Here is a 19,408-nt window from a genome sequence, read left to right as displayed (position 1 = left end):
TCACCCGGGTATATAATACGGTATCAAAACACGGACTGCGCTCATCGCCGCCAGATACTTCCACCTCTTCCTCACTCCCAGAATAATAGACGAGACCACAATGAAATCCACTCCCTCGATCCCTTTCCCTGCCGCCTCCCTTTCTTCCACTTCCCCCTTCCCTTCTCCCCCTTCCATCTCCATCCTCCCCCCATCTCATCCATCACCCATCCATCCACACTATGCTCCTCGCCTCACCAGATTCCTCCTTGATTATTCTCTATAACGCGGTCTGAGAACCCCGGGCCTGAAAAACAAATTCGGGCGGAAAAGACACATCACCACACCCTGACAGGCACTGCCTCATCGCAACACCACCCTCCTCGGCTCTCCCACCACCCCCTTTCTTTTGGTTCGATTCATCTACAAAACGAAAAGTCGCTCTTCCATCATGCCTGCCGCCGGCACCACCTCGTCCACCACCAACGGTCGCTCGGGCCGGGGCGCCGGCTCGAAGAACTCCTCCAAGGGCAAGCTGGTGGTGGTGCTCAAGATCACACCCGACTCCCTTCGCGCCTTCGTCGCCCCTAAAACAGAAAACAACACCCCCGACATCAAGGGCTCCTCGCCGGCCTCATCCTCGGCGGCCGACCTCCCTGCCGCCCGCCCTTCCTCTGCCGACAATGGCTCCGATGCCGATGCCACCTCAACACCGGCCACGGGGGCGAACGCGGAGGGCGACACGCCTCGCCGGAAGGGCATTCCGGGCCCCAAGCCGGGCATCAAACGCACCAACGGGCAGACTGAATCGAGCGCGCGGTCAAGGGGGCGGCCGGGCCCGAAGAAAAAGCCTCGACTGTAAGCTTATCGGAAAGAGAAATAATACATATGAGACCGTGCTAACACTCGTCGCAGGGAGGAAGGAGGCGAAACCTCTGGCCGGACGGGTGCTCCGTCCCGCCTGGGCCCCAAGGCCAACACCGGCGCGATCAATGCGCACCTGCGCTCGCTGGACCGCACTGGTGCACCATGTCGTCGCTGGGAGCGCAAGCCCTTGCAGCTGCGCAGCTTCACCGGCATCCTCTGGCAACTGCCGTCGTGGCGCAGCTACAAGTCTTCCAAGCTCTCTGAAGACCCCGAGGGCAAGGCGGCCGCGCTGGAGTCGGGCGACAGCGACACTAAGCCCACGCTCGCCACACCGGGCCAGGAGATGAATGGTAGCAGTGCGGTGCCCAGTGAAAAGAGCCATTCGGGGGATGTCACGCCTGCTCCGTCGAATCCCGTTGAGGCCTCGTCGCCGGTCATTGCCATGGCGGCTTGACGTGATTGGGTTTCTGCGATGATTTGCTGCTGTACACTATTTTTGTTTTTTCGGGTACTCATGATGATTCTGAGGTCGGCGTTGGTGGCGTGTTCTGGAGGGGTGCGAGGAGTGATTTTCACAGCACACACACCTCCTGGTCGAGATGAACTGTCGCTTTTGTATTTGTACATCATAGCTATGTCGGGAACTGCATTGCGCATTCTTTTTTCACTTTCATTATTCTATCTTCCATCTATATTCGTCGTACTACTTCAGTTCATCTATACGACCCTGTCTACGCTTCCTCTGTCCTGGAAAGGGAGGGGGCCTCGTGACTGCCCTTCCCCGCAACAGCGGCAGTCCCGGCTGGTTTGGTCTTCGTCTGACAGACTTACATAGTAGAAGTAACTAACGAGTCTACAACCACTTCATTCTTCTTTGAACTATACCGCCAGGTCAGACCGTGGCCAGCAGGTCACACAGCCTGCGGACCAGAAACGGCACACCTTGGTTATCTACACCAGTAATAATAACCTTTACTCCAGGCCTGACAACACTCTGGCTGCTGTCCCCGGAATCCGCCGTGCTGCTTCTTTCTTGCTTTGTTGCTGGCCGAAAGCAGCGGGTGAGGTGACCCGCTCGTCACGCAACCTCAACGCAACCGCCCCTCCAAACTGACAACACCAACACCACCACCATCACCACCACTCTTACCTCGCCTCGCTTCTTAAACAGCCAGTGAGTCAGCCTCTCGGTATCGATCTGGCGGGCGGGTGACCCGGACTGGCACCATGGACGCTCCTCCCCCCCAGCCGGTGGAGCTCGAGGAGGAGCTTCAACCACCTCATACCCCGGCCCCAGCATCTCCTCCACCCAACGTCGCTCCTCCTACGCCTCCGTCGTGTCAGGCACAGCCCTCTCCCCTCCAACCTCTGGCTCTCTCGCTCATCTCCTCAACGCCTCCTCCGCCTCCAACACGGTTTCCTCCTACCCACCACCCTTCCCACAGCCCGACGGCCGTTCCCCACGGCCCTGGTCCGGCGTCGACACCGACATGCACTTGAACACGGCCTGGCGACCAACGGCATCCCCGGATTCCCTGCCGGCATACTCCCGCAAATATGCGAGCTACCTACGACAAACAGACTTCCCCCACGGCCTCGGCGGCCTGGCCACCGACAATTCCTCCTTCTTCACTCCGTCCTACCTCCGCAACTCCCGTTACATGTCTCGTCTCGACGCCGCCCATCGCGCCAAGCTTGCTGCCCTCCAGCGAGAGACTGCCTCGTCCGCCTCGGCCTCGAATCCTCCCCTCTCCGCCTCGTCCAGCCATGTTCATTTGCCCCGCATGGTCCCGTCCCATCGGGGCATGGCCTATGAGATCATCGAGAAGGAACCCCCAGCCACGACGGATCAGACAATGCCCCTGCCGACACAGTGGAGCGCCTCAGACAAGTACGCCGGTCTGGAGATCTCGAATAATGGACTCGATGTGCGATACACCGGTCCTGTGAACAAGCATGATCATGAAGCGGCAGCGTTGCGGGCCGATCACCCCATGCCGCCACAATGTGGGATATATTATTTTGAGGTCAAGATCGAATCTAAACCGAAGGAAGGGTATGTGAAAAGCGCTTGCCCTATGTTGACGATCTACTGACACAATATCACAGGATGATCGGGATTGGATTCTCGAGCACCAAGGCATCAGTTGAGAGACTCCCCGGCTGGGAGCAGGAATCCTGGGCATACCACGGTGATGATGGCAAGTCATTTTTCGGCGAAAGCCAAGGCCAAGGAAGGCCGTACGGGCCGACCTTTGGGGTCGGGGACACGGTAGGATGTGGTGTGAATTTTTCCACGGGGTCTGCTTTCTTCACGAAGAACGGCGTTTTTCTAGGTATGTACCGCTGGGTGAGATACCGAATTTCATTAATTCTTTTAGGGAATGTGTTTCACGAGCTGCGCAACGTCAAGCTTTTTCCGTCAGTGGGAATGAAAAAACAGCCGCCGGTACATCTGCGGGCGAATTTTGGACAGGAGCCGTTCGTTTTTGATATCGACGGCTTGGTCAGGGTGCGTCACTCTCCCAGAAATTGGAAAAAGTAGGGACTGACTGTAAATAGCAAGAGAAAGCTTCTATTCACTCGGAAATCAGCGCTACCAGCACAGCAAGTCTCCAGCCGCCACTCGATGAATCTGCATTACTACAGGAGCTGGTCGCTCAGTTTCTGGCTCATGATGGCTACGTGGAGACATCTCGCGCGTTCGCTGAAGAGGTGGCTACCGAAGCGGCGGCTCTGCAGAATGGACGGGACGAGCCTTTGAAAAAGTATGAGGTAGAGGAGGACAGGGAAGCCATCAACCGCAATAGTAAGTACTCTCCTGAGTTTTCTGGATAATGTCTGACTCTCCAGAAATCCGCTCCGCCATCCTAGACGGCGACATCGATAAAGCTCTCAAACACACCAAGGCATACTACGCCAACGTCCTTGAAGACTACCCACACATCCACTTCAAACTCCGCTGCCGCAAATTTCTCGAGATGATGCGCCGCTCCAACGAGCTCGCCGCTGCCACGGCCGCAGCAGCTGCATCGTCCTCGAAACGAAACCGTGCAGCCACCGGCCCTGGGATATCCGACGAACATGCCGTCTTCGACCAGGAAATGGAACTCGACGACGTCAGCGATGGCTGGGATGCTACAGATGGGATGGATACGGAAGAGCAAGAACCTGAGACAGCAACGCAATTCAACGAGCTCCTCACCGAGGCAGTGCAATACGGCCAGCAACTGCACATGGACTACCCGTCTGACGAGAACGGCGGCGACAAGAAGATGCTAGATGATATATTCTCGCTGGTTGCGTACGCGGATCCGAAGCGCTCGGTGCATGGGCATCATCTCGACCCTGCGGGGAGAGTCGCTGTTGCTGAGGAGTTGAACTCGGCTATACTCGGTATGTCACTCTTTTTGTTTTTTTTTTCGATTCAGTACTGATTTGTGATGAAGTGAGTCTGGGTAAATCCTCAGCGGCAGCGCTAGAGCGTCTATACCAGCAAACGGAGGTCCTCGTCAATGAAATCAGCGAAGACGGCGGCGCCGGGGCGTTCATCAATGTTCGGAATGACTTTTTGCTTTGATTCGTTCGGCGCTGATACAGGTATCTGGTATCGGGTGCTGGGATTCCCTCATGCTTCATTCGGAAATAGCAGAGGGTCGGGTTTTTTGTTTCCTTCTTTCTTCATCCTTCTCCCTTTTCTTTTTCTTAGCCAGATTGTTCGATATTATCTATATTACCCTTCTTTCTACTCTTTTATATGATCTCTCAAGTTTCGAGGCCCCTTTCCATTATGTGCTGTGTTCAGTGCGTTTAGTGTGTTCGGCGATCTGCTTGTTTTACTCATCTTACTCGACTTGTCCTTGACATGTCCTTGACACATGTTCCCATCGATGGATGCGTGACTGTCATATGGTCGTTGCTCGTTCCATCGAAGATTGCGCTCTTATGCTCTGGATGCTTGTTCTTGTTGTCTGTGTGGTTGTGCCTTTGCGGACAGACGGACGAATGGCGGGTCTAAATTAAATAATCTGACTCTACTCTTTACGATCTGTTGTTATTTTAGGTTAAAATCAGACACTAGTCGGTTTCAAGCTACGCAAGATAAAAACTACGAAGCTATCTATACTATCACTGAAACGGATTTCTGGACTGGGACTTGAGCAAATGGCTATTGATTAATGTAGATACTAGTTATACAATTCAAGTCACCTACGACTTTCAAGGCAAACATGTTGATGATGCCCGGGAAGTTCAGACATCTTCGGCTGCGTTACTTCGAATGAATTGAGCCACATTGTTTTCTATCCTTCCTTGCCTCATGACCTGTTCATAACCTTAACCTAGTTCCAAATTACAAGTCCAAACTACCATGATCATGTGCAACAAATAGTTAGCTCGGATTTAATGACCCCCGCTACAAATAAGGAAATCACGCCGAGAATTTGCCTCTACATCTCTCTCCTCACGAGTGTAACAAGCCAACTCCTCTGCTTATTAGGCCAAACAAAAAGGTATATATAACCCAGTCCATCGCTCAATCCCCTCTTTCTTCTACTTACACAATCAAATCCCACCGCAGTACTGAGTTACACCACCCTCAACACATACTTCAAATAATGGCTCCTTCAACAACAACAACAACAACCCCCAACCAAGACGCTCCCGCCAGCAAAAGCAAAACCGTCAGCATGGAAGAATCAAAACTAAGCCCGCTCGAAAAGGCCGAACTGTCCCTCGCAGACAAATACAGCTCCCCAGACGTGTACATCAACGGCGAAAAGGACACCTGCTGGCACCCATGGATGGAAAACCTGGAACTTAAGCCCCTGCGCTTCGAAACACGCTCCGGCACATTTGTCGTCGTGCTCCGCAGCTCGGAGGACACCTGGCTCGGTAAACATCGGCATCGCGGGACTGTTACGGCTGTAACAGTTAGTGGGGAGTGGAATTATAAGGAGTATGTTTTCCTTCTACCCAACTAGCTTCCTAGATAGTTGGCTACTTCGCCGAACATTTATTTAACGTGTTTCTGATAGATACGACTGGGTTGCCAAACCAGGCGACTATGTCGTTGAAAACCCCGGCACTATCCACACGCTGCACATGAGCAAAGGAGCGGAGGTCGTGTTCACCATCTCAGGGAGCCTGGAGTTCTTCAATGATGACGATACCTTGAAGAATACGATGGATATCTTTAGCTATGCGCATTTGTATTATGAGCATTGCAAGAAGCAGGGATTGAAGCCGAATGATGGGCTTTGGTACTAGGCGATACTAGGCGATGGTTGAAAATGCCACGAAGAGAGGGGTCTTTTTGTGGGAGTGGGAGAGGGATATGGATATCATGGGTCTTCGATGTTAGTACCTACTATCAACTCAGATTGAATTTGCCTTGGTCTTCTTTTCTATCAATTCAGATGCCAGTGTTTAAATGGTGAGAGCCAAACCGTATCAGATGAATGGGAACATAACATGAATCATAACGAAACAAAGTATTTTGACACCAGAACATGGTAGTTTAAAGTTCAACCGAGCGCACATCTTCTTGGGAATTGGTGTATGTAAGACGACCGATGTGGTAAATGGCTCGGCGGGATGCCCTGTCTTCGCCTGGGTAACCTTAATATGGGAATCCCCCGCTCCGGCTAGGAGTCGGTTACCAAAGCGACCTCGGCGTGATTGCCGATTCGCAACATGTCTCTCCGCACAGGATAGCTCGCATATCTGCTTATTTCACCGAGCTCATTTTCTGTTGCTTGTATTCGGCTAACAGAACGGAAGATGCGTACGTGGACCGGTAAGTAACTCGGCATCCTTCACACGCCTTGATAGGAAATTCACTAATCGACACTAGGGTGGTAAGCGACCTGGATTAGTTATACTGACTGGCTGACTGATGAGCTAACACATTCCCAGCCTAACATGTCGCTCACGAAAGGTGAAGTGTGATGAGCATCGGCCCCGGTGCCATAACTGCGAGAAGTCTCGGGTCCAATGCATCTCCAGTGACCTACTTTCTTTTAAACAATGGCGCAATCCATCGCTTAGCCATACTCCTGGCAATGGAGGGTCCGGTGTCTTTCAGCCGGACCATATCTGGGTGGACATTAAGCCGAATGGTATGAGACCTGATACTTAAAACGTATAGGGTCGCCGCTTACCAGTCTATAGGCGAATTCGTTGATGAGACGAACGACATAACTGCTGAGTATCAGAAAGTCCTCCCCGAGCACACCAACGGGGTTCCCAGGACCGATGTCAATAAAATTTCGACGGAAGTCGTCTTACCGCAGGAACAGTTGAGAAACTGGAACTGTGCACTCTCGAACAATCATGAACGCCCAGTATCCCCACATAATAGGCTGGCTTCTCTATCAGACGAATACCCTGCCACCCCTGGTGATTCACCGGGTATTACAAGTCATGTGTCTCCTCAGAGAATTCCTACCAGATATGGGCTACCATCCACAGCTACGCCCAGTTCGGCGGAGCCTGTCACCGAGACCGCGAACGACGGAGCTCACGCCCTTCTCTCAATGAGAAACCACGATCCAGATCCCAGCTTTACAGTCTCTAGCTCTTCGCAGTGTTTATCTGAGCACTCGTCCGAGGAATGGACTCCGAATACCATAGCCTCGCCCATAGGAGTGGGCGTGCTCGCGCCCTCAGACGAGCTCGCCCCTCCGGGACTGCTAACCTCCAAGGTAGAAGCAGACCTGCTCCGCAAATTCAGCACGGAAGTAGGAACATGGATGGACCTCTCTGACCTCTCTGAAACATTCGCTAAGAAAGTCTGCCGCCTCGCGGTGAAAGACCCACTCCTCAAAGCAGCTAGCATTGCATGTGCTGCGAAGCAACAGTTCCTCATTGGAAACCTCCAGGACGGCATGCAGATTGCGCGAAAGAATTACGATACCGCCATCTCGCTTCTGATTAATCGACTGGGCAACCTGGATCAACCATTTGCGGATTACGGGTTTGCTGCCACGGTCATATGCTCCTGTTACGAAATGCTGGATGCGCCGACTTCGGACTGGCAGAGGCATCTAGATGGAGTCTTCTCTTTTGGGAGAGTGCATCGAGTGAATGGGTCGTCGGGAGGGATTGCACAGGCTGGGTTTTGGTCGATCGCGCGGCAGGAAGTGGTCTGCTCGATTATCAATCGGTCCACGCTGAGACTCGATCCTGATTTTTGGGCCGTGGACCTTGATCATATTGGACAGGAAGGCAGCGAGGATTTGGTGAACAATCAGTGAGTACTTTTCTTTTTCGATCCTCTGGTGATGCTAATAGGTGTATATGTAGGGTTCTCACGATTCTTGCCAAGGTGGTGAATTTCATGGCCTGCTCCGAAGGAAGCTCCCTGGCAGAGAGGAATCATGAGTGGCATAAGCTGTGTAGCCTGCTTGATCATTGGAGCAGCTCCGTCAAGGGCAAGGGCTACATGGATTCGGTTTCTGAGGTTGAGGAGGACGGTCAAGTATTCCGAACAATTTGGTTTGCCAGAAGCGTTTGCGGTAATGTCCCCTATGTATGGTTCATGAAAACAATCGCTCATCCACTACTGTCCTACAGCCTCGTCCTGGCAGATGTTCCACCTGGCCCAGATCCTGCTCTTGACCACGAGTCCGTACCAGGACTGCAGCTGCGTGCTCGCTTTTCGCAGAATCGAAGTTAGGGCAATCCCTCCCATGGGTGGTGCATACTGATCCATGTGCAGACCAAACTCCTCTACCATGCCAGACAGATCTGTGGAATTGCTCAAAGTAAGCCCGATGGGAGCTGTCGTGTCAATTCGGTCCAGCCGATCTATTACGGTCTGTTCTCACGCATCCCGACTTGGTCGCTTCGGAATTAACCTTGTGCAGCCGGGTGTTGTTTTAGCGATCCCGATGAGAGGAAAGCGGCGGTCCGACTGTTGGAAGAGATTGAAGATGAACTGGGCTGGGCAGCCAAGTATAGGGCGCGAGAACTCCAGGAAGCGTATTTAGGCCCATCCTGAGTCCATGCATTCATAAATCATCCAATGCGACCGTGGTGAAATTGAGATGGACCACCAGATTCGTTCGGGGGACTCTGGCGTTGACCGATGATGGAGTTCTAGAAGCTGTCGCCACTAGGCCGGATGCGGTAATATTCTACGCCCCTTTCCGCGTACTTCGCGCCCCTCCTTCCTTCCTTCCCTCGCGATCCACTTTCCAGGGCAATAGACTCTGGAGCATCAGCGTCACTGTGGAGCGACGATCCACCTTGGAACCACGCAACATGATTCCGAGGTGAATGATGCCCGTCCCCTCCGACCTTGCCTCTCATGGACCGAGAAGGGAGCCGGTCGCTCACCAGATCTCCGATGAATCAAAACGACTGCTTTCAGCTTCTCGGCAAGGAACATCGAGCTACGACCGGCTCCTCCAGGGGCCAGACCGCCAGATGCGGCTGGCCAGCGCCCCGGGAGGTCTGCTGATCGACCAGCGTGACCAGATAGCAAGCCGAGCCCCATAAAAAAAATCTTAAGCTTATCTAATTCATTCTTCGATGTGGCGGAAAATTTGGGGTATTTGAATCGCCTTTGGACCTGATCATTTTTTTTCCCATTCAATCAGTACTCCTTCATTCCGTCAATTCCTCTTATCACATTCACAATGGCACCACGACCGCCCCTGAAGTTGAACAACCAAAACTTGTCGCTCATTGAGGCGACCGGTGATGCCTCGGTCAAGAAGCTCCCAACCTACCAGCGCGGTGGCGCCGTCAAGGAGGGAATCGTCCACGTCGGCGTGGGCGGCTTCCACCGAGCCCATCTGGCTGTCTACGTTGATCAGTTGATGCAGAAGCATGGTGTGACCGACTATGCAATTTGCGGTGTTGGCCTGCAGCCCTTCGACGCCGCCATGCGCGATGCCTTGGGATCGCAGGACCACCTCTACACCGTCATTGAGCGGTCGGCCAAGGGCAGCTTTGCTCACGTGGTGGGCAGCATCAACTCCTATCTCTTTGCCCCGGATGACCGCGAGGCCGTCATTGCCAAGATGGCTCACCCAGATACACACATTGTCTCGCTCACCATCACCGAGAGCGGTTACTACTATAACGAGAACACGCACGAGCTGCAAAATCAACATCCAGACATTCTGTTCGACCTCGACCCGGCCAACGAGAAGGCCCCCGCACCACATTTGGCTTTCTCTACGCCGCTCTGGCACGCCGCCACCAGCAGGGCCTCAAGCCCTTCACCGTCATGTCGTGCGACAACATGCAGAAGAACGGCTCCATCGCGCGCCACATGCTCGTGTCCTTTGCGCGCCTGCGTAACCCTGAGGTCGCCGAGTGGATTGCCGAGCAAGGTGCATTCCCCAATGCCATGGTCGATCGTATCACACCGCAGACCTCGGCCACCGACAAGACGGCCCTCGCAGACACATTTGGCATCGAGGACTCATGGCCCGTCGTCACGGAGCCCTTCATGCAGTGGGTCATCGAGGACCAGTTTGCCGACGGCCGCCCACCATTCGAGAAAGTCGGTGTCCAGGTGGTCAGGAATGTGCACGACGTCGAGCAATTCGAGAAGCACAAGCTGCGCCTGCTGAACGGCAGCCACTCGGCGCTAGGCTACCCCGGCCAGCTGGCCGGCTTCAAATACGTCCACGAGGTCATGGAGAACCCGCTGTTCAGCAAGTTCGTGTGGCAAATGATGCAGTACGACGTGAAGCCCCTCCTGCCGGAGATTCCGGGCGTCGACATTGACGAGTATTGCCACACGCTCATCGAGCGCTTCTCCAACCCAACCATCATGGACCAGCTGCCGCGCATCTGCCTCAACGCATCCGGCAAGATCCCCCAGTTCATTATGCCTTCGATCGCCGAGGCGATTTGGGTAACGGGCCCCTTCCGCCGCCTGTGCTTCGTCGCAGCTGCTTGGTTCCATTACGTGAAGGGTGTCGATGACAGCGGCAAGCCGTTCGAGGTCGATGATCCCATGCGCGAGGTGCTCCAGGCCAAGGCCCACGCAGGCGGTACGAACCCGGCCGAGCTGCTGAGCATCAAGAGCCTGTTTGGCGATGACTTGCGCGGCGACGAGCGCTTCATCAAGGAGATGACCGCCGCCATGGAAGATATTGCCCGGGACGGCATCTTGAAGACGATGCCCAAGTATGTGGACTGATCGTCACGGACGGCTAGGTGTTGCGGTGTTGGTTTGGCAATGATTTTGTGAGCGTTGTTTATATTTTTGATGTCTGGTCTGTGCATGCGTCGATCGACGAGGGAGCGATTTCACCAGAAAAAGCACAACATAGAGATAGATGCACATCATATAGATTATGATAGATTAAGATTCCCTAATTCGAATTGAACCTGTTATTCAACAGGTACCAATCGCGCTTCTCTGGTTCTAGACAAGCAACCCAATAGTCATCTACCGAACCCGCTCGAACTAGGCAGTCACGCCGAACTCTTAGCCTTTTAGTCCATGGTTAGGCTCGATATGGACTAGTGTACAGCTAATAATAAGCATGACGCAAATTTTGATCGAATGATGGTGAATTTCAAGGTTTGCCAAGGTGGCTATCTCAGGATCTACGCTCCTGTCACCAGATCAACATGCACCATCTTGAACCATTCGAGAGCTTATGACATAATTGCTCAATCCAACCCCTTCGTTCTAGGATTTTTCCACTTTCAAGAGCTTTGTGGAAGCTAGTAGATCTTAGAAAGAAATTTTTTCACTTCAGCATCACTAACTGCGAAGTTGCCTAAGCTCTGACATATGTAGTGAAAGAGAAACGTGGGCAGCCCTCATTTAGAGAAGACTCTTCTGAGACTTTCCAATCTAATCAATCTCGTCTTTCATATATCTCGCAGCCCGAAGATCCCCGGAACGCGCATGTGCCTCAAAGTTTTCGGCACGCGCAGCCCGTCCACAGAGTCGTCCGAGATCCCCACTGGCTTGTTCCGATGTGACCTCTTGGTAGGTGCAGGTTTTCAGATATTTGCCCACCAGTATATCTAGCAGTTGTTCGAGTGGGAAGGACGTGGTTGGTGCCAATTACCTAGGTCAAACTTTGTCAGTCTCTGTATCCAAATTTTCCAAGGGGTACTATACGCACTTTATCTCCATACGAGACACAGGTCTTCTCACCAAGAAAAAGGGCTCCGAAATTGGTCATCCGGGTCAACGCATCCCGTGGGTTCTTCGTGAAGACCTGCACATGCTCGCTGGCATACTTGTTTCCCAATTCCCAAACCTCGTCCATGGTATCCACGACAATGACTTCACCAAAAGCATTCCATGATGTCTCTGCAACTGCCGCTGTGGACAACCCGGATCATTTAACAAGCATTTCCACTGCCTTGATGGTCTTCCGCCCAAGCTCTGGGCAAGTCGTGATCAACACAGCCGGGGTATCCGGACCGTGTTCCGCTTGGGAGACCAGATCTGTAGCCACAGTGAATGCATCGGCGGTCTCATCGGCAAGAATAAGAATTTCCGTAGGGCCCGCGAAGAGGTCGATGCCAACCTCGCCGAAAAGTTGTCTTTTGCCTTCGGCCACAAAAGCGTTGCCTGGTCCAGCAAGGAAATCAACTTTGCGGATACTCTCGGTGCCAACAGCCATAGCAGCCACGGCTTGAACGCCTCCGAGCAGAAAGATCTCGTCAGCGCCGGCCAGGTGCATGGCGGCGATTGTGCTATGCGGGATCTGGCCGTTGATCGGAGGCGTGCACCCGATGACATTCTTGACGCCGGCAACTTTAGCAGTCAGGATTGTCATGTGTGCCGATGCAAGGAGCGGATATCGACCGCCGGGAATATATCTAGCCAACACTTTTAGTCAGTGTAACATGAATCAGACTATGAGAAGGCTAGAAACATACGCGCCCACATTATCGATGGGGACATTCTTCTGCCCCAAGTGCACTCCCGGCCGAATTTCAATCTCGAAGTCTTGAAGAGATTTCTTCTGTGCTTCTGCAAATGCTCGCACATTCTGCTGCACTTCCTTGATATCGTTCAGTGTTTGTTTGGGGCAATTGGCCATGGAAGCGTCGATATCAGCCTGAGACAGCTTGAAGCTCTGCGGCGACCACTTGTCGAATTTTTCAGAGAATTTTCTGACCCCAGCATCACCCTCTGTGCGAATCGTGTCGATGACTTCTTTCACCACGGCGGAGACGTCGACAGATGGTGATGTCTTCTGGTTTGGGAGACCAGCTGCTTGTTTGAAGTATTGCCGGCCCATCGTTTTGGTTTTTGGGTGTAAACTGTAACTCAATGCTCATCCAACTGCTTTTAGAGAAAATGTTGATAGACAAAGTGACAGGATCTGCCCACGATATTTATATGGTTGAACCGGAGACAATTTGAAACAGAAGACGCTCTATTACCCTCCATATATCGGCCTTCATTCCGAATCTATGCCTACTTGCCTCGATATATAATCCGATAGTTAGTGTTAGCTTCAAAAATTGTGGGACGTTGGTATTCGGCTCGATTGCCTTGTACAAGATCAGCAGGACTCAGCCATTGCACGCAACCACGGCCTATCGGCAATTTAGTCTAGTAGCCATTATTCTTCTCCTATGCAGGTCCTATTTTCATGCTTACATGAAGCATCAGAAATGGACAGGACTAGGTCGTGTTGGAAAATCCCACCTCTATGATATCTTTGGTCTTTATACAGTGGCGCAAAAAGCACAGTTTATTGCAGCGTATAATTCACGTATGGTCATCTTGTTTCCCCCCATATCGCGTTTAACAACATGTAAACCGGCCTATATACTCTGTACATGAGCCACACAAAATTCATGCTTACAGGCCAAGATAGAAAGGCCCAGAAGCGGAGAGCTCAGTACTTTGTTTCCTGCTCATCAATCTCTTCGACGTGGGTTGCTTCTCCAGTGGATCTCAGTCTCAGCCCTTTATCCGCAGCACTTCTCTCAATAGTCCGGTCCTCACGCTCGATATACTTCTGCGGGCGCTTTCGAGAGATGGCATCCGGATCTGTGGTCACAATCAAAGGTGGATTGGTTCTGTAGTACGCATCCATGTCTTCGAGACTTCGGTTGGCTGCAAAAAACACTGTCAGCATATATGACCGTCACTGTAGAGAAGATGTTCTGAAACGTACCTGTCTCTGGGTAGAAGAAATAGAGGATTGGAAGGAAGGCCGCATTTGTCACAGTCCAAACAATCCAAAACTTCCAACCAATATTCTGGATTCCAATAGGGGTGACCTCCACAATGGCAAAATTAGTGATCCTGCCCATAAGTAATTAGAATAGTACCTCAAAATAGTAGGGAAGAGAAGACAAACCAATCTGTAGCCGTCGCAAGGGCAGCTCCCTTGGTTCTCATTGGCAAGGAATTGATCTCAGTCGGATACAGCCACGGCACTCCAAGCATACCAATTCCAAATGCTCCGTAGTAAAGGAAAAAGAATGCAACAGACGCCGAAGCATATTTTTGGCCTGCGGATCCCCCTACCTCGGAGAATCGAAGTAGGATAGTGATGACTAGGAAGCAGAAAAACTGGCTGGCTGTTGAGAGAATCATCAAGCCTCGGCGGCCCATTCTTTCAACTAGGAGAACCGCAAGCCCAGCAAAAAAGAAGTAGGAAACAGCATTGCAAGCTGCGAGTAATCGAGCAATTTCATCAGGAAGTCCGACGGACTATTTCCTATTAGTATATACTCGCCGCTTTGAGGACCCAAACCACGAAGTAAGTAGCTTCGAATATAACTCACATTCATAAGCACAGTAGGCAGGTAATATGACATAATGTTAATGCCGCCGAACTGTTGCATGAATTGGCTGCCGGCGCCAAGAAGCAGTCGTCGGAGGGTCTTGGTATCATTCTCCTGCTTCCGTAACTTCCAGAGGTCGCGCCATCGGACGGCATTCTCACGTTCATAGCGGACACTATATTCGATTTCGTCACGCTGCGCAACAATGAAAGGATCGTTGACCGGCTTGGCTTCGAGACAGCTAAGTACCTCCATAGCCTCTTCTTCTCTCCCGTGCGCTAAAAGCCATCTGCATAGCGTTAGATTCAACCCTAGTATCATATTTCTTCTTAGCACCAAGCAGTTCTAAAGAACTTACCTAGGAGACTCCGGGAGCCAGGGTGTTGTAAACCATAGAACAAAGAGGAAGATAAATTGAAAGGCGAGCGGAAATCGCCAAGCAACGGGACCACCAACGTAGGAGAACCCATAGTTGATCCAATTGACGAGGCAAAAGCCGGCGATATTCATCTGCATCTCGAGGATAACGAGTTTACCACGCCATTTCAACTGTGATGTCTCAGTCTGCCAAATGGGAGCAGTGGCCGTATTGATTCCATTACCAATTCTATTTATGGGTTAGAAAAGAATTGTTGTTCAGTTCGTACGCTAGAAATGGATCGATGTCGAGTTGCTTGACGTACCCAAGAATAACCCGTCCAACAAACATCTGCGGTAGACTGAACGAGCTGGCCTGGAGGATGGTGCCTACAGCCATAATAGTAGTTCCCAGCATAATTGCCTTTTTCCGTCCTAGTCGTTCGCCAATAGTGAATGCGATGATGGCACCGAAGAAACATCCTACGTCATAAATGGCTGTCACCGTGGAGAGGGCCTTCGTCTTTGTAGGCCCGACGAGATCATGGACCTCGAGGAAGTTTTGCGTGATCACCACGCCGCCTGCGATATGTCAATTGGGTCCGGTAATGTCCGCCGCAGAGTTGACTTACTGAAGACTCCCTGGTCGTAACCAAACAAAGACATGTCGGTAGCACAAGCCACCGTAACCCAGAAGGTGAGCCATCCTCCCGTGAGTCCGAAATAGGGCTTTTTCTTCTTCTCCGTTGCAACAGTCATGGTGGATAGAGGGCCGCGGGAATTGAGCTAATGCTATGACGCGAGGCCTGATTTCGGGGTTTCCTCACTATAAATACCCCCACGCTGAGAGCATGAGAATCGGCCTAGTTCCGAGTAGGCGTTCGTGAACTCCACCTTCAATCCTGCCGTGCGGGGGAGAACGGGGAAGCGTGGAGGAATATGGGGCAGTAACCGAAGCGAGCAGGATTGGTGCTGAACATTATTACGTCGTTTACTTGGTGGTCAATAAAGTGGGTTAAATAACTATACGGAGATGGTGATTGGAAAAGTCATAAGGTTTCGTGGCGCCTTGGAGCAGGGCTATGGAGTCATTCTTAGTAGCTAGGGAGAATTCTACTCGGAACTCACTTTTCCCGGCACTGCTCTGCTTTCCGGCTAAATTGACTGGGTTCCACGCCAGCCTCACTTAGGGGCTCTCCATGTACGGCAATCACGCCGAAGTAGCGCCTGAACTATCAGGCATAAATTAGGCACCAACATCTCGTGCCTGATCGTTACGTCAGCGGTCACCTGAGCAGCTCTCTCCGCATCGTTATCAGTGAAACTTGCACCTCGCATCGCATCGTGTCTCGGGCGGTTTCCTCCACCTATTCGCTCCGGTCAAGGGGCTAGCTATCCTCGCATTCTCATGCCGCCCATGGATTCCCGTCCGCATACCCCGGGCGCGGACCGCATCCCTAGCATTCCTAAACACTCGAGCGCATCATCCACCGCCCTGCGCTGCTGCTGCGGGCGCGATGACTGCGCCCTACTAGAGCACAATAATGTTGCCCTCGAGGGCCTCGAAAAGGACCTCGAGACCGCGGCGAGGTTAGGTCAGGTACGTGCTCTCTTTTTGATCGACGGTGTGACGGGCACGGGCGACTGCTGGACCGGCGTAAACTATGCATGTTGATACATCAACTATAACACTGGCATTCCAAAACTTCGATGTTCTTTGCTTTTTCTGTCCAACCCTATGTCCTGCGAATCGTAGGGGCACATTTGCTACACACTTCCTCTCTGTCTCTCTCACATACACATGGCCTCAGTCTTGCGGTCCCCCATTCTCTCTCGCTGCGTTGGCGTCCGTCATGGCTTCCCTTCAAGATTATGCTGCACCAGCAGGGTCTTCGGCGCTGACCTTTGCTTTGCAGGCCCTACTCTACCGCCATGAAAGTTACATGGCCGAGGCGGAAGAGGACCGCCACCGCCTAGTCGCAAGTATTGATGCGTTGGAGCGCGAAAAACGACAGGTTCAGGCCGAAAATGCTCGCATCGTCGAAGAGAACCGCAGCTTGCTTGACCAGCTGGACGGCTTAAATCAGGCTGTCTCAGAGTCCGACGATCGAGCCAAGATGCTTGCCCTTACGTTGGAAAGCACACAAGCTGAACTACGGACGTTGACCGGGGCTGCGGCGCGTGCGGCTGAGCTTGAGACGCAGTTAATGATGATGGAAACCGAACAGTCCCGATTACAGGACATCTTGCTCTCTGCACAAGATGATGAGAAATCTGCATTGCAGCGGTGGAAAAATGCAGAATCCACACTTCGAGATCTCCATGATCAAGTCGACCGTATCGAGAAGGAGGCCCGTGAAGAGCGCGAACGGCATGAAGATCTTGTGCAGCGCATGGAGCGAAAGAGAGCTGTGGAGCGTGAATTGGATAACGCTGCGGGACGTCTTAAGGGCGCGGCCGCGGCCTCCGACCTCGGTCGCAATCCTGAAGGGACTGTGGTATCTCGCTTTGTCAAGGATATTTTGCAGGACAACGCCAATCTACAAGTGGGCATCATGGAGCTCCGGGAGATGCTCGAGAGCTCAAACGAGGAGGTGCAGAACCTGCGCGAGCAGGTCATGTCTCACCAGCCGCTGCCCGGCGACGGGGAAGGCGATAATGTTGTACCGACTACGTCCACTACCTTGAGTGAAGAGCTGGAAGCCAAGGAGCGACGACGTGTCTCTCAGGAATTCCATATCCATCACCACTACCACTCACCGTCTGCGAAGAAAGACAAGGGCTCGCTCAACCGTCGCGTGAAAAAGAAACGTTCGCTCATGGGAAGCTCTGCTTCAGGAACGCAGTCACCTCGAAGACCTGGCCACCGCACTCAACTGTCCAACTCCTCCACGTCCACAATTCTGTCTCAGACCTCTGTCTCTATACCGCCACCTTCCTCCTCCCGCCGCTGGTCTCTGCAGTCCCGGGCTGCGGACTCCATTGCAAGTTCTCCTCAATCTGCCTTCCACACATCCTCCATCTTCGACCGAATTGATCGTGGATTCGATTCCCAGCCGACCAGTCCCGGCAGTACGGTATTTGGGTCTCCTACCATGGGGGCACGCAATGTAAAGGGCTTCGATTTGCCATTCCGACCTCTAGCCGAGATCGACGATATTGGCTCGTCACTTGACGACCCATCCCAGGCATTTGATGACGAGCATTTCAGCCGAGCCAATGGCAAACAGCCTGTTATCCCAGAAGAGTCAGAAGAAGCCTCCTCCGCACCCTACCAACATGCTACCCCAATCGCCGACGAAGGCGTTTTTAATATGCAAATGCCATTCACGCCTCTGCGCAGATCCACCTCCCATGACAGTTTGTTCGACACTGTGGCCGGCATGGACATTCATACCCCGACGAGCCGCTTCTCCCGGATGGGTGACTGGCGTGCTGGCATGCGCATACCCCAGCGCATGGTATCTCCTAGCGTTGAGCTCGTGTCTACGCCTCCTGTCGTATCAGCACCTATGATTACAGTGGACCGTGGCAAGAGCTCTGGCAAAACGTCTAGATCATTGTTGGCCTCTGTGGCTGCAGGCAATAATGTCCCCATGGAATCATCGTCCGTCATTTCTGCTGAGAGCACCAGCACCAGCTCGACAGCAACCCCTCGAAAGTCGGCAACACTCGGCCGTCGCATGGGCGGCTGGGTATTAGGGCGCTGGGGCATGGCCCCAGTAGCCTCTGACGGTGACACCAGACCCGATTCGTCGCCGTCGCTGTCCTCGTCAACCCCATCAGCAGGGTTTCATAACCCGGTTGGCCCTGCTCCACCCCGGTTCCGGTTCACAGGCGTGAATCAAAAGGGTCCAATTATGGGCTACCGGCCTCCGCCACGAGCTCCGATAGCCATTCATGCTCAGGGACTTGACGAGGACTTGCTACGAGAGAGTCTAGCCGAGGGAGATGGCTAGGCTTTCCTTTATCCCATCTTTACAATCTTTCTTTTTTGTAGCGATTTACCTTATATCTTGGTCATTATGGCATGACGCCACATTTCTTTTTGTCTTCAGCGCCCTTGTGATTACGTTTGAAAGGCGTTGCGTGGATATGATGATACCCGACACAAACTCATTTTCTCATTTTCCGTTTTTGGTCCTAATCAAATACATCTACAGTATATCAACCATCCCTTGTCCCGCTGTCCTTGAGTCCAAATACAAGGCATTATCTTCATATTCTACCGGAATCAACTGACCTCCTACACTCATTACAAGCCGGCAACTCAGCAATAAACCCCTCTCCAAGCTCATGCGGTCCCCGGTACATCCCGCTCCCCTCAGTCTCCGTATATTTAGTAATAGCATCATTCCCTTCAACCTCAACACAAGCATCCCGCCCATCCGCTTCAGCGGCGATCGGAACAGCCCTGTCAGAGTCCGAAGATTGAGCCAACTCCTCACTCTTCTCTTTTCCCATT

General features: G+C 52.5%; 8 protein-coding genes across 8 annotated transcripts; 5 read left to right on the top strand and 3 right to left on the bottom strand.

Annotated features, from left to right (window-relative positions):
• Positions 1-430: 430 nt before the first annotated feature.
• N7510_010288 (uncharacterized protein) lies at positions 431-1,300 on the top strand (the record flags this gene model as incomplete). Its single annotated transcript, XM_056982213.1, has 2 exons — positions 431-837; positions 895-1,300. 2 exons carry the CDS (start codon positions 431-433, stop codon positions 1,298-1,300), a joined length of 813 nt encoding a protein of 270 aa, XP_056830049.1.
• Positions 1,301-2,073: 773 nt separating this feature from the next.
• Positions 2,074-4,426, top strand: N7510_010287 (uncharacterized protein; the record flags this gene model as incomplete). Its single annotated transcript, XM_056982212.1, has 7 exons — positions 2,074-2,317; positions 2,428-2,902; positions 2,956-3,182; positions 3,228-3,358; positions 3,409-3,655; positions 3,700-4,242; positions 4,296-4,426. 7 exons carry the CDS (start codon positions 2,074-2,076, stop codon positions 4,424-4,426), a joined length of 1,998 nt encoding a protein of 665 aa, XP_056830048.1.
• A 1,036-nt stretch (positions 4,427-5,462) lies between these two features.
• Positions 5,463-8,848, top strand: N7510_010286 (uncharacterized protein; the record flags this gene model as incomplete). Its single annotated transcript, XM_056982211.1, has 12 exons — positions 5,463-5,803; positions 5,883-6,107; positions 6,340-6,403; positions 6,628-6,643; positions 6,701-6,704; positions 6,763-6,965; positions 7,018-7,257; positions 7,318-8,098; positions 8,152-8,363; positions 8,422-8,519; positions 8,567-8,663; positions 8,715-8,848. The coding sequence occupies 12 exons, from the start codon at positions 5,463-5,465 to the stop codon at positions 8,846-8,848; spliced, it is 2,415 nt and encodes an 804-aa protein (XP_056830047.1).
• Positions 8,849-9,488: 640 nt separating this feature from the next.
• Positions 9,489-11,008, top strand: N7510_010285 (mannitol dehydrogenase family protein; the record flags this gene model as incomplete). The annotated part of the gene is made up of 2 exons (XM_056982210.1): positions 9,489-10,007; positions 10,061-11,008. 2 exons carry the CDS (start codon positions 9,489-9,491, stop codon positions 11,006-11,008), a joined length of 1,467 nt encoding a protein of 488 aa, XP_056830046.1.
• A 666-nt stretch (positions 11,009-11,674) lies between these two features.
• Positions 11,675-12,098, bottom strand: N7510_010284 (uncharacterized protein; the record flags this gene model as incomplete). Its single annotated transcript, XM_056982209.1, has 2 exons — positions 11,675-11,850; positions 11,984-12,098. The coding sequence occupies 2 exons, from the start codon at positions 12,096-12,098 to the stop codon at positions 11,675-11,677; spliced, it is 291 nt and encodes a 96-aa protein (XP_056830045.1).
• Positions 12,099-12,170: 72 nt separating this feature from the next.
• N7510_010283 (uncharacterized protein) lies at positions 12,171-13,082 on the bottom strand (the record flags this gene model as incomplete). The annotated part of the gene is made up of 2 exons (XM_056982208.1): positions 12,171-12,657; positions 12,718-13,082. The coding sequence occupies 2 exons, from the start codon at positions 13,080-13,082 to the stop codon at positions 12,171-12,173; spliced, it is 852 nt and encodes a 283-aa protein (XP_056830044.1).
• Positions 13,083-13,688: 606 nt separating this feature from the next.
• Positions 13,689-15,702, bottom strand: N7510_010282 (sugar porter family MFS transporter; the record flags this gene model as incomplete). Its single annotated transcript, XM_056982207.1, has 7 exons — positions 13,689-13,909; positions 13,971-14,101; positions 14,157-14,512; positions 14,587-14,875; positions 14,945-15,193; positions 15,270-15,525; positions 15,576-15,702. 7 exons carry the CDS (start codon positions 15,700-15,702, stop codon positions 13,689-13,691), a joined length of 1,629 nt encoding a protein of 542 aa, XP_056830043.1.
• Positions 15,703-16,360: 658 nt separating this feature from the next.
• On the top strand, positions 16,361-18,902 carry N7510_010281 (uncharacterized protein; the record flags this gene model as incomplete). The annotated part of the gene is made up of 2 exons (XM_056982206.1): positions 16,361-16,533; positions 16,700-18,902. The coding sequence occupies 2 exons, from the start codon at positions 16,361-16,363 to the stop codon at positions 18,900-18,902; spliced, it is 2,376 nt and encodes a 791-aa protein (XP_056830042.1).
• Between the last annotated feature and the right edge of the window lie 506 nt (positions 18,903-19,408).

This window comes from Penicillium lagena, assembly GCF_028827675.1.
Source record: "Penicillium lagena strain IBT 129212 chromosome Unknown utg000007l_segment0_segment0, whole genome shotgun sequence".
NCBI lineage: Eukaryota > Fungi > Ascomycota > Eurotiomycetes > Eurotiales > Aspergillaceae > Penicillium > Penicillium lagena.
This window is presented reverse-complemented; position numbering and strand designations above follow the sequence as displayed.